The sequence below is a fragment of the Cryptomeria japonica genome, chromosome 5 (genome assembly GCF_030272615.1).
Source record: "Cryptomeria japonica chromosome 5, Sugi_1.0, whole genome shotgun sequence".
Lineage (NCBI taxonomy): Eukaryota > Viridiplantae > Streptophyta > Pinopsida > Cupressales > Cupressaceae > Cryptomeria > Cryptomeria japonica.
The window spans coordinates 445,197,311-445,210,109 of record NC_081409.1 but is presented as its reverse complement, the minus strand read 5'-3'; the positions used below and the strand labels follow the sequence as shown (position 1 = coordinate 445,210,109).

Here is a 12,799-nt window from a genome sequence, read left to right as displayed (position 1 = left end):
AGAGCCATGTTTGAACAGAGAAGGGAGATTATCTGCAGGAATGCAAACTTTCTCCTCAAACGGCTACACTTGAAAGAAGTGCGTAGTAGTAATTGGTGAGTGGACTACCTACGGGAAGAAGGGTTTGAGACTCTAGATGACATGAAACAAATACCAATGGAAAGGATCCAAGTTGTCCCACAAGTAATTAGAAAGGCTTCTTGGGTAAAAGGGAAAGATAAACAGAATATCAGGGCCTCCAGCAGCGCAGCGGCGTGGAAGAAAGAGAAGGAAGGACCTTCTCCCTATGGGATGAAAGACTCTATAGACTTGTGTGATATGGAGGAATGAACTCTGTTGATTTTTTGTAGAGTACATACTCTTAATATTATAGGAATAGGCTGCTATATGTTTATATTAACCGTATAGTATAAGGAATGGACATCTACATCTCCTTTGTTTACTAGGAGTTTTCAATATGGACATATGGTGTTTCAGTAAGTTTTGAAACATACTCTCTCTTTTGGTCTCCTGCAATAATTTAAGGGTGATTTATAGTACAGGGGTTGGATTTACTCGGGATATAAGACTTGCCCTGCAACCTTTTCAATATAGTGCTATATGGATATATAGTTTGTGTATTGTCTAATTAAGATAATGGATGTTTTAAACACCTTATATATTTTAACTGCTTTAGAATGACTTTTGATATCTTGCGGTTGGTACATGAGCAATAATTTTCATTATTTACAACAAGATTCGTGGTTTTGACAATATGCTCCCATTTCAGAGGTTGGATTGATATATGTGATTATTGTTTTATATATATATATATATATATATATATATGATCACATATATCCTTCTTGTTTCCCAGTTTCTTGCCTGTTTGCGATATCGATAGTCTAGATTCTCCTGTATCTATTGAAGTTGGCATTTAATTTGTATGGCTGATATAGCTCTTAGACTCTACTTTTGTTTGTATCAATAAATGTGTTGTTTTCTTCCCTTGATCGGTTCTCAAATATCAGGGAACTTTCTAGGGTCAATGGTGTTGTTAAGGATCAATTGCAGTTTTAGTAATCACATTTAGTCTACTTAGTTTCTACTGTTAATTTTCTCCTTATATTACTGACATTGTGGTATGGTTTTGTGATATGAGCAATTCTGGTTTACTTTTCAGCTTCTAATCTTCCAAGTACCCTTTTAGTTAGATGACAAGTCTATGTTCAGATTTATCTAACATCATCATGGTTATTTGACCCATTTCAAGAGCTAAAGTTTTTATCGTCCTATTGCTCTTAGTCTTGGCTATACTACTTTTTGTAGACGTATAAAAATGACCATATTCCCAAATATTCTCATTCCTCTATTTAGCTAAATCTAATTTAACTAAATCATCCACATTCTTCTATTTAATTAAATAAATTATTCAATTTATTTATTAAATTCACTTAAGCCCTTTATATCATTTAATTGAATAAATCATTTTATTTAATTAAATCCCTTCTCTCTACTTTTTAATTAAATTTACATTTAATTAAATAGCTTACCCCAATTAAATAAATCTAATTTATTTAAATCCCCAATTTGCAACCAAATTGAAATAAAGCAATTTATTTTAATTAAATCCTATTATCCCTCATCCACTTGCATTTTCCTACATCTCCCACTTGCATCCTAACCCTCTTCCTAAACTCTTCTAGAACCTATCTAATCCTAATCAGTTAGCCTAAACCCATCAATTATCCCCTTTCCCAAATTTGAGGAGGTCACTTCTCAAATTTGGAGTAAAGTCTTCAAAAGGCATTAAAGCCTTTATGCCTTCAACAAGCTAACTTGATGAATACCCCCAAATTTGGAAGGACTCTTACAAATTTGTCCCCAAAGTCATCAAACCATTAATGGTTAACTAACCCTTAGTGGCATGGTTAAAGACATTTTGCCTAACTTAACCCTCATCTAACCCAGGGGTCTCATCAAGCATTCATTGCTTTGACCATGGTTATCCCTTTAACCTTTGTACAAGAGTTTACCCCTTGGGTAAAAGCTTTATCCATTGGATAACCCTAACCTAACCTTAACCCTTACCTTCTAAGGTAACCATGAGGTCTTCTCAAGCATTTAATACTTCTTACCTCTCCTCTCGAGCAGTCTTATGTTGACAATTGTCACCATTTCATTGGTGGAAATTGCAAACATGGATTGATAACTTTCAATCCTGACCCTTGATTAGATCCTTCAATCCTGACCATCCATTGCCCTATTTTCTCTATAAATAGAGCCCTCATTCCTCCATTTTAGATAATCCAAGCTTTTAGTATCACACTTATACTCAATTTTAGCATACATCTAGCCTCTCTTTGTAATAGGAATTAATCTAATAAGCATTTTAGAGCATTTCTATTATCATTAGCTTAAATCATACAACTAGTATATCATGTTAGGATAGTATTATTACTAATCTTGTCATCTTATAATCTAGTTTAACTCATTTGTAGAATCATGCATAAATAGGATGCATTCATGTTAAAATTAATCTAAAGCATCCCTCGTTCTTGCATTCATCATCCCTAAGTCACTTTGCTTAGTAATATGAAAGCAAAGGCATTGTCTTGAGGGACCTTGTGAGATAGAGAACCATGAAACCTACCTTGGGAAGTTGAGTCATTCCTCATGACTCCATAACTTGTACCAAGAAGTCCTGTGGGTGTGTGGATAAGCCCTTTAAACTTTTTCACATTTTGAGTTTCATTGAACCGTTTTTCCTGCATACACTTTTAAATAGTATTTTTATGGACTATTGGTGGTAGTTGAGGATTATTACATCTCAGGTCAGTTTTATTTGCTAACTAAAAGCTGACAAGTGTCTTTGAGCTCTGAGTTGTAAACAAAAGTGTAGGGTAGGTGATCTCTCTTGGTATGACATTGTATTATGAAGTACATTCTAAGGATATGAGCCAGTCTTTGGCAAGATAGGTTTTGCAACAACAAATAATTTAAATGACTGGTAGATTAGTTGTCTTGGATGAATGTAGGCAAGTCATGTAGATTATGTAATAAAGGTTTTCATCATGAAGGATGGTTAGGGATCCTATTCATAGGATTGTAATGTAATTGAACTGGTTGTAAGCTAATGGACGCAATTTGTGTGGAAGTACAATTTAATCATGAACCACATACATTCCCTCCCCTACATAAGCAAAACAAGACAATTTGTGTGGAAGTACAATTGGGCTGATTTCCCACGTTTAAAATCCTTCCTTGTACATCATTCGAGTGTCAATATCAACTGAATGCTAGCAAATCCTTTAATGCCATGTGAAACTAAAAAAAACCTTAATATGGTGAAGATTTTTTTTTTTTTTTTTTTTGGGAAGGATTGGAGATTTGTTTGGGAGGCAAACTCAAAAAATCAATGTTGTGTTTAGAAAGAAAATGGAGATGGTAATACAAATCACACTTTTTCCCGAACTAAACTTTGAATGAAATTTAAGTACCCACCAAATGACTTCACAAAGGAATAGTATAAGCAAGACTGCCTCTGAAGCATTTGCCCATGGGATTGGGCATACCTAATCACCCATGGTCGAAAATGAAGTTGATGACTAAAAAATAATACAATTTTTGAATGACTTTATGTTGCCGGTTCACAATTTAAAAGGTTAACTAAGCAACTTGGGATTAACCTTCAACAACCATGGTGATAACACTTGTCTTTGCTATCATGAGAACAAGTATCAGGATCTCATCACTAGATTGGTGTTTAAATGGGTGAAATTCAAGAAAGATCTCTACCCCTAACATAAACATAATCCTATCTCTAACGCTAACATAACCCTTATTCTATCTCCAATCCTATCTCTAATCCTAACATAACCATAACCCTAAATGTGAACAAATCCCTAATATTGACCCAAACGCTAACCCTAGTTGTAATCCTTTTTTGAACCTTAACATAACCCTTATTCAATCTCTAACCATATCTCTAATTATAATTTAACCTTGACCCTAACCCTACTCCTGTTCTTAATTGTGAGCTAAATCCTAAAATATATTTTAATTATTTATACAATCATAATATTTTTAAAACTTTAATTAAAATATTATAATATATTAATAATGTTTTAATATAAAAAATAATATTAATTAATTTAAAGTCTTACATGTTGCTTTGTGAGTGCAATAAGGAGAGAGAGAGAGAGAGAGAGAGAGAGAGAGAGAGAGAGAGAGAGAGAGAGAGAGAGAGAGAGAGAGAGAGAGAGAGAGAGAGAGAGAGAGAGAGAGAGAGAGAGAGATATTTTTATCAATTTCTCATATAAAGTACAATAGACATCTTGAAAAAGATATCTCTAAGTGATGTATTTTATTTATTTATATCATGTTCCAATTAAAGTTCACTCCTTGCTCACCGAACCCCACATTAACTAACTTTAAAGAAACCAAAAAAATGATAGCTAAAAGCCCATCAATAAATTTCACATGTACCAATAGCCACCCACTTTACCCCAAGTAGTTATAATTTTTGGACTTTAATTGGAGGAGTTGTGCACTTTTATTGGCACCCATAGCACATGACTATTGAGGCATTTGTGCATAAGTATTGACCATTTGCAGTGCACGGTTATTGGATTATCTTTAAATAGTTATCGATCGACACATTGAAGTGACCACTTTCTAACCCTTATTCACACAAAGATACCACGATATCGTCGAAATTAATATATCATTTAAGATCTATGGATACACAAAGTTAGCTATAATGACTAATGATATGCTTCCCTAAACTAGTTTTATTTTAGTCACATGGGTGAAAACTGGTCAACACAACTCATTCTACCCAAAAATAAATAAATAAAGAAAGAAAGCTATTTGTTGTGGGACGAGGCTTGAGTCAAAATGGAGGTACTCTTATTTGCGCATGTGATGTCCTAGGCCTTCTAGTTGCACAATATTCATCAATTGCCGGTCCCGCCAGCACGGTTTGAAAACTCATAATATTTCCACGGAAGGAAGAGAATGGAAGCTTGGTCGGGTGATAAGTGTGTACTATAAATGCACGTATATGCCACTTCTTCTTCCTACGATTTCCTCTCTCAACAGCAACACAATGTCCCTGAAATTGGATGGCAATAGCGAGGTGCAGTCATGGGCAGGCAGCCTGCGTCTGGGAAGCCGGCGGCTATTCGACAGATCTGAGACTGTTTTTTCTGCTTCTTCCGCTTCAAGAAACCGTCTAGATGATGAAGACTCCCTCAAATGGGCAGCCATCGAGAAGCTGCCCACCTACGATCGCCTCAGAACTTCAATTCTCAAGGACATTCATGGTGAAGTAGATGTTACAGATATTCAACTCGACAGTCGACAAAAAGTGCTCGATAGGCTTGTCAAAGTTGCAGAGGAGGACAACGAACGTTTTCTCCATCGCCAGCGTAGAAGAATCGACAGGTTTGATCATATATTTTGACTCTCTCCTTCCACTTCCCATGCGCTTATTCTTCTAGTTCTAGCATTAATTAACATTTGTGGGATTCATTCATTTTGATTTCAGAGTCGGCATTCAATTGCCCGAGGTCGAAATCCGTTACGAGCACTTGAATGTCGACGCCAATGCCCATGTGGGAGGCAGAGCACTACCTACGCTCCTCAACTATACCCTCGATATATTGGAGGGATTGTTGGGATCGCTTGGTTTATACAAGGGCAACAAAACAACCATGACTATTCTTCACGATGTCAGTGGTGTGGTGAAGCCCGGCAGGTAAAACCACAACCAAAACCAAACTCTAAACATGCTCTTTAGCTTATTAGATCTCAAAATTGATATTGAAATTGGAATTTTATAGGCTTACGCTCCTTCTTGGACCTCCTGCTTCGGGCAAGTCTACGCTCCTCTTGGCTCTTGCAGGAAGGCTGGATAAATCTCTCAGAGTATACCTTCATTTCCATTCTTTTACAAGATAGAAATGAATTAAAAGAGCCTACTTATTGCTGCTCTGTGCTCACTAAAACATATTGGTTGCAGGTTACAGGATCGGTAAAATACAATGGGCATAGCATGGATGAGTTCGTCCCAGAGAGGACATCTGCTTACATTAGTCAGCACGATTTGCACACAGGGGAGCTGACTGTAAGGGAAACCTTGGACTTCGGTGCTCGCTTTCAGGGCGTTGGCTCCAGATATGGTATTAAACCAATATGAAACCGTCACAATATGCCATCATCCACCTCCTTTGAAAATGAATAATGTGTGACTGTTTTTTCTTTACAGATATTTTGACTGAGCTTTCCAGGCGAGAGAAAGAACAGGGTATCAAACCAGATCCGGACATAGATCTCTTCATGAAGGTTGGTGAAAATCTGAGAGTTTCAATGTTAATTCATTTTTCCCATGAATTTTCTGAGCTGACAGGAAGTGGTGAAATGATGTTGCAGGCAACTTCAATAGATGGACAGAAGACGAGTATGATGACAGACTACATCTTGAAGGTACTAAAATTATGTGTTTTTGTTACGCCAATATTGAACAGCTTACAAATTTGAGGTTTTGAATGTTCGATAGATTTTAATTAGAATGGAAATGGTTGGAACAGATATTGGGGTTGGACATCTGCGCAGACACGATTGTAGGGGATCAAATGCACAGAGGTGTTTCAGGTGGGCAAAAGAAGAGAGTTACAACTGGAGAGATGATCGTGGGAGCTGCAAACGCGCTGTTGATGGACGAGATTTCAACCGGCCTTGACAGCTCTACCACATTTCAGATAGTTAAATGCCTGCGTCAATACGTGCACGTCTTCAATTCAACCATGGTCATTTCGCTTTTGCAACCTGCCCCCGAAACATTTGATCTCTTTGACGATGTCATTTTACTTTCCGAAGGCTATCTCGTCTACAGCGGACCCCGTGAATCCATTCTTGAATTCTTCGAGTCCATGGGATTTAGATGCCCTGAAAGGAAAGGTGTTGCTGATTTTTTGCAGGAGGTAAACAACTTCATCAGACACTAGTGGATTCTGAGTTGTAGGTTGTGTTGTAATTACATTCTAATTACTGATCACTGTATAACAGGTGACTTCGCCCATGGATCAAGAACAATATTGGGCGAACAGAGGTCGAGCGTACCGTTATGTGCCAGTGAAGGAGTTTGCAGACGCATTCCAATCTTTCCACGTTGGAGCCAAAATGAATGTAGAGCTATCAGTTCCCTATGATAAAACCAAATCTCATCCGGCTGCGCTGACCAAACACAAATATGGTGTAAGTAAAATGGAGCTTTTCAGAGCATGTTTGGACAGAGAAATTTTGTTGATGAAGAGGGGTGTCTTTGTCCACATCTTCAAATCCGCTCAGGTAATTTATTTTTTCACTTAATTTTGTCTACTTCAATGTTAATCATTGTTTGTAAATCTGAGCGGAAACATATTTGACAGATCACTCTAATCGCTTTGATTACGATGAGCGTCTTCTTCCGAACCAATATGCATCACAGAAATCTGAATGATGGAACAATCTACTTCGGAGCTCTCTTCTTTGGGCTAACACAGCTCATGTTCAATGGTTTTGCGGAACTATCAATGACAATTGACAAACTCCCAGTATTTTACAAGCAGAGGAGTTTAAAGTTCTTTCCTGCTTGGGCTTTCTCTCTTCCAACCTGGGTTACCACGATTCCTTCTTCCATACTCGAATCTGTGATATGGACGGTTGTCACATACTATACCATTGGTTTTACCCCAAGTCCTCACAGGTAACACTTGTCTTAAACTCCACATGTTTTGGCAACCCATGATTTTCCATTTGTTTAGGGAATTTTGAAAAAATAGTAGTAAAAGGATTTTTTCCCCTTGTTTAAATTCTTTGATAACTTTCTTTCCTCCCCTCGTTTTAAAGGATTTACAAGTAGTCCGCTGTTATAACTTATGCCAATAAACCTGACCCTGTTATATATCAATGCAGGTTTTTCCGACAGTGGTTGCTGTTGTTCGCACTTTCTCAAACTTCACTATCACTTTTCAGATTCATAGCATCTCTAGGACGAAATCGAGTAGTGGCAATGACTTTTGGTACTTTTGCCCTCTTGGTTATTTTCGTTCTTGGGGGATTCATCGTCTCCAGAGGTCTAACACTTTTTCCTCTAAGTCATTAATAAGATAGCTAGGTTAAGGTGACTGAATAAATGTACCAGAGGATTCAAAACTAATGCTTTGCAATGCTTTACTTGTCTATACCAGAGGATATTAAAGGTTGGTGGATATGGGGTTATTGGATTTCTCCTCTCATGTATGCTCAGAATGGAATTGCAGTAAACGAGTTCCTAGCAAGTAGATGGCAAAAGGTTAGTAAGTAGCCTAGTTTGTATTTTCTTTTCATTACTTCTTCTAAACTAGTAGAAATTGGTTTCCTACCCTACACTTAAACTGCTTGCTATGTCGACAGGAAACGGAAAATGTTGGTGTGAAGTTGTTGCATTCTCGTGGACTGTTTTCAGATAACTGGTGGTATTGGCTTTCTGTTGGGGCGCTCTTCGGATACGCTGTTCTCTTTAACGTGCTCTACACAGTGGCATTACATTATCTTGAACGTGAGTAAACCACCTCCAAATTATATAGATTAATCCTTTCTTGTGAGTCAATACATAATAACGCCTTTTCTCTATTTCATCAGCCCTGGGAAAGCCACAAGCAACAATCTCTGAAGATGACTTGAAACATAAAGAAAATTCAACAGTTGGTTTGCAAAATAGAGCCTTCCATGAGAATGGGGTCGAAATGCAAAACATTCAACAAGGCGGTATCAGAGAAGTTCAATCTGTTGGTAAGGAGATTTAGCATGGATTACTATCATTATTGTCTACCATTCCATGTGAAAGAGTGATAAAGCTTATGTTTTATATGTTAATGTTAAATAGGGGGGAGAAGTTCTCAACGACATAGAAGTAGCAGTGTTTCGAATAGGTCCGATTCCCTTGTGACAAGTGCTCGTGAGGCTGGCAAGAAAGGGATGGTTTTGCCCTTCCAACCTCTCTCCATGGCTTTTGACCATGTCAGTTACTTTGTCGACATGCCCGAGGTATGTTGTTGGAACTTAATTTTTTTTTTATGTTAAATGCGGAATAGTTAACCATTTGAATCACTTGATACTCAAGTAGAATGAGCTTAAACTAATGAAATATGATTTTGTTTTGAGTCGTCCTACTAATTGAAATTATATGATGGGTTAGGAAATGAAACAACAAGGAGTAACAGAGGACCGACTTCAGTTACTGCGTGAAGTGAGTGGGACATTCAGGCCAGGTGTGTTGACATGTTTGATGGGGGTGAGTGGGGCAGGGAAGACGACCTTGATGGATGTTCTTGCTGGAAGAAAAACAGGGGGATATATTGAAGGTTCTGTCACCATATCTGGTTATCCCAAGAAACAAGAGACCTTTGCTCGCATTTCCGGTTACTGCGAACAAAATGATATACACTCTCCATGTGTCACAGTCTATGAATCCCTCATATACTCTGCTTGGCTTCGTCTTCCCAAAGAAGTCGATCGTAAAACTAGAGAGGTATGTTTTATTGCTTAAGGCATATGTTCTCTCAAATATAAGAGGTAGAAATATATATTGGATCACAATCTGCTAGTCTTGAATGATGAATTATAAAGTATGCTACAATATTTATTCCAACAAATTTTTAGTAGTGATTAATATGAATATGAAAAAAATCTGTTGAATAGATGTTTGTGGAAGAAGTTATGAGTCTGGTAGAGCTAGAAAACTTGAAAGGAGCTCTCGTGGGTCTTCCTGGAATGAGAGGGTTGTCTACTGAACAGAGAAAGAGGTTGACAATTGCGGTGGAATTGGTAGCAAATCCATCCATTATATTCATGGATGAGCCAACGTCAGGGCTGGATGCTAGAGCTGCTGCAATTGTTATGCGAACTGTTCGAAATACTGTGGACACAGGACGAACTGTTGTGTGCACCATTCATCAACCAAGCATAGACATATTCGAGGCCTTTGATGAGGTAATACATGATGAAATCTTTAATATTAGATGTTAGATGTTGTGGGGAGATGAAATATGAATATGAATCTAAATGTGGATCACAATTTGCAGCTGGTGCTGATGAAGCGTGGAGGGCAAATGATATATGTAGGACCTCTAGGTCATCGTTCAAAGGACCTAATTGACTATTTTGAGGCAGTTGAAGGAGTTCCGAAAATAACCCAGGGTTACAATCCAGCAACATGGATGTTGGAGTCCTCTTCTGTTGGGACTGAGCTTCGACTTGGAGTTGATTTTGCAGAAATATATCGCAATTCCCGTTTGTATGAGTAAGTGTTGGTGATTTGTGATTTTAACTAATCTAGATTCTAAACCCTTCTCATCATGATTAAATGTGACTTGTGAGATTGTTGTGTTTTGGCAGGAGAAATGATGCTCTGATAAAGGAATTGAGTGTACCAGCTCCAGGGTCAAACGATATATACTTTGAATCACAATATTCACAATCTTTCTTCATCCAGACATGTGCTTGCTTATGGAAGCAACATTGGTCCTATTGGAGAAACCCTGAATATAATGCAATGCGCTTCTTTTTCACACTCATCGTCGCTTTGATTTGTGGCACAATTTTCTGGAGGATGGGTAGTAAGACGTAAGGCTAAGCTTCTCTTTTATTTCATTCAAGTCGGAATTCCATGTCGTCCGTCTTCTGACTTTGATTTATCGTAATTTCTAATGCAGAGGAGAGCAAAAAAATGTTACCAATGCAATGGGCTCAATGTTTGCATCCGTAATGTTTTTGGGTGTGAATAATGCATCATCAGTTGAGCCTGTTGTGGATGTTGAAAGAACAGTGTTCTATAGAGAAAAGGCTGCAGGGATGTATTCGGCTCTCCCATATGCTTTTGCACAAGTAAGTAGTTTTATTCTCAAACTCGCAATTTGAGCAAATATATTTTAGCCATCCAATGTGAGAGCATGAGTCCTTAGGCTAGAAGGAATATTAAAAATATTTATTTGGTTAATTTTTTTAACAAAAGTTAGATGTGCAGGTGTTGATTGAAATACCTTACATTTTTATTCAAGCGGTAGCGTATGGATTAATTGTGTATGCAATGATCGACTACAAATGGGAGGCAGCAAAGTTCTTCTGGTTCTTCTTCTTCATGTTCTTCACATTTCTATACTTCACATTTTATGGCATGATGACTACCTCTCTCACTCCCAATGCAAATGTAGCTGCAATTGTATCTTCAGCTTTTTATGGAGTATGGATGCTTTTTTGTGGCTTTATAATTCCACGAAATGTAAGTATTATTCTTGATAGTCATATAATGATATAATAATTTTTTATTTTTTAAATGGTATTAATTGAGTGAATGTTAAATTGACATGGCAGAAAATTCCAGTGTGGTGGAGATGGTACTACTGGGGAGACCCAGTCTCATGGACACTCTATGGATTGGTTGCTTCACAATTTGGAGACCTTGAAAACATAATAACAAAAACTGATGGCACTACAGAAATACTCAAGGATTTCTTAAAGAATTACTTTGGATTCAGACATAGCTTCCTAGGAGCTACTGCAGGCATTGCAGCTGGATGGAGTGTTCTCTTTGCCTTCATCTTTGCCTTTGCCATCAAATATCTTAACTTCCAAAATAGATAGATATTGCAAGGGAACTCGCCATGACATCGCCATATATATACATATATCAAAATGAAATGTGAATTCATGAACATGCACTAACCTAATGCCAGTTCATATTTTAGTTCAAAAGTCTCCACATATGGGAAGTGGAATGTCATTGAATCACAACAATATTTCCATGCTACTTTTGTGTAGCGGAAAATCTCTTGATTTCATTATTATTTTTTCTTAATAAGCTATTATTATTTATTTTTTTACTTTTTCAAGATTTTATGCAATGCCTTCTCAATTTTTTTTTTTTGGTATGCAATTACCACTGCATAAGTTATGAATAATATTTTATGCTACCAAAATTATGATGGTAGTCCAATTCTATTTAAATGAACTTGCTTGTGTTCTCTATTTTATGCTATTTTTAACTTACCTTATTTTCTTAAAATACTCTAATTTTTATGCTAAAATTAATTGTAACAATCGAGCAAAAAAATGCAACCTCAAAATTTATTAAACATTACCCAATATAAACATCGCATCGCTAACAAAAAGGTACACAATAAACTTCTACCAACTTTTATCTTCTATGATCTACAATATTACGATAATGTGCATGATATGCAAGTGATATCCAATAAGATCTACACAATAGATACAACTCCCACTCAAGTATTAAAATAAGGAAGTACATTGTAATAATATGAAAGTGTCACAAACTTACATATCTAATTGTCATAAACAAAAATAACACGATTTCATAACCATGATATAAAATGGTTCAAAAGTACAACCCTCATCTATGATAAGAATATAATAGACCATGAAACAAACCATGCACATAAGTGGCCTACAAATAATGTGCATCATAAATAGTATACGAAGAACTCTACTTGTTGAAACTCTACAAGCTAATTATCTAAGCTTCGATGCTCATATTGTTGATCAAAGAAGGGTTTGAAACCACCACGATGATGCCACTTTCCTCCCAATCCATCAATGAAGGCAAAAAAGAACCACACGTAATCCAAAGGTGTGGTATAATACAATAATAGTGATTATCTTGGTTAATTCATTCTTTTATTATTATATAAACAGATAAATGAAAATAAGGATCTAAAAAATCTCAAATATATGAAATGAACATATATTCTCAATAATAGGCATGTGCCAAAAAATC

The 12,799-nt window shown here is 36.7% G+C and overlaps 1 protein-coding gene across 1 annotated transcript; it reads left to right on the top strand.

Moving 5' to 3' along the window:
* Positions 1-5,080: 5,080 nt before the first annotated feature.
* On the top strand, positions 5,081-11,877 carry LOC131060649 (pleiotropic drug resistance protein 1). Its single transcript, XM_057993964.2, has 21 exons — positions 5,081-5,427; positions 5,531-5,740; positions 5,826-5,910; positions 6,005-6,164; positions 6,251-6,327; positions 6,415-6,468; positions 6,573-6,965; positions 7,051-7,332; positions 7,413-7,729; positions 7,939-8,099; positions 8,214-8,317; positions 8,419-8,563; positions 8,647-8,796; positions 8,891-9,051; positions 9,203-9,535; positions 9,706-9,996; positions 10,089-10,306; positions 10,402-10,629; positions 10,719-10,890; positions 11,030-11,284; positions 11,377-11,877. The coding sequence occupies exons 1-21, from the start codon at positions 5,090-5,092 to the stop codon at positions 11,644-11,646; spliced, it is 4,404 nt and encodes a 1,467-aa protein (XP_057849947.2). The 5' UTR covers positions 5,081-5,089; the 3' UTR covers positions 11,647-11,877.
* The last annotated feature ends 922 nt before the right edge of the window (positions 11,878-12,799 follow it).

Coding starts and splice junctions, on each gene's coding strand:
- LOC131060649 (XM_057993964.2), top strand. CDS start 5,090: ATGTCCCTGAAATTGGATGGCAATAGCGAGGTGCAGTCATGGGCAGGC. Junction 6,966..7,050: donor TTGCTGATTTTTTGCAGGAG/GTAAACAACTTC, acceptor ACTGTATAACAG/GTGACTTCGCCCATGGATCA. Junction 7,333..7,412: donor ACATCTTCAAATCCGCTCAG/GTAATTTATTTT, acceptor CATATTTGACAG/ATCACTCTAATCGCTTTGAT.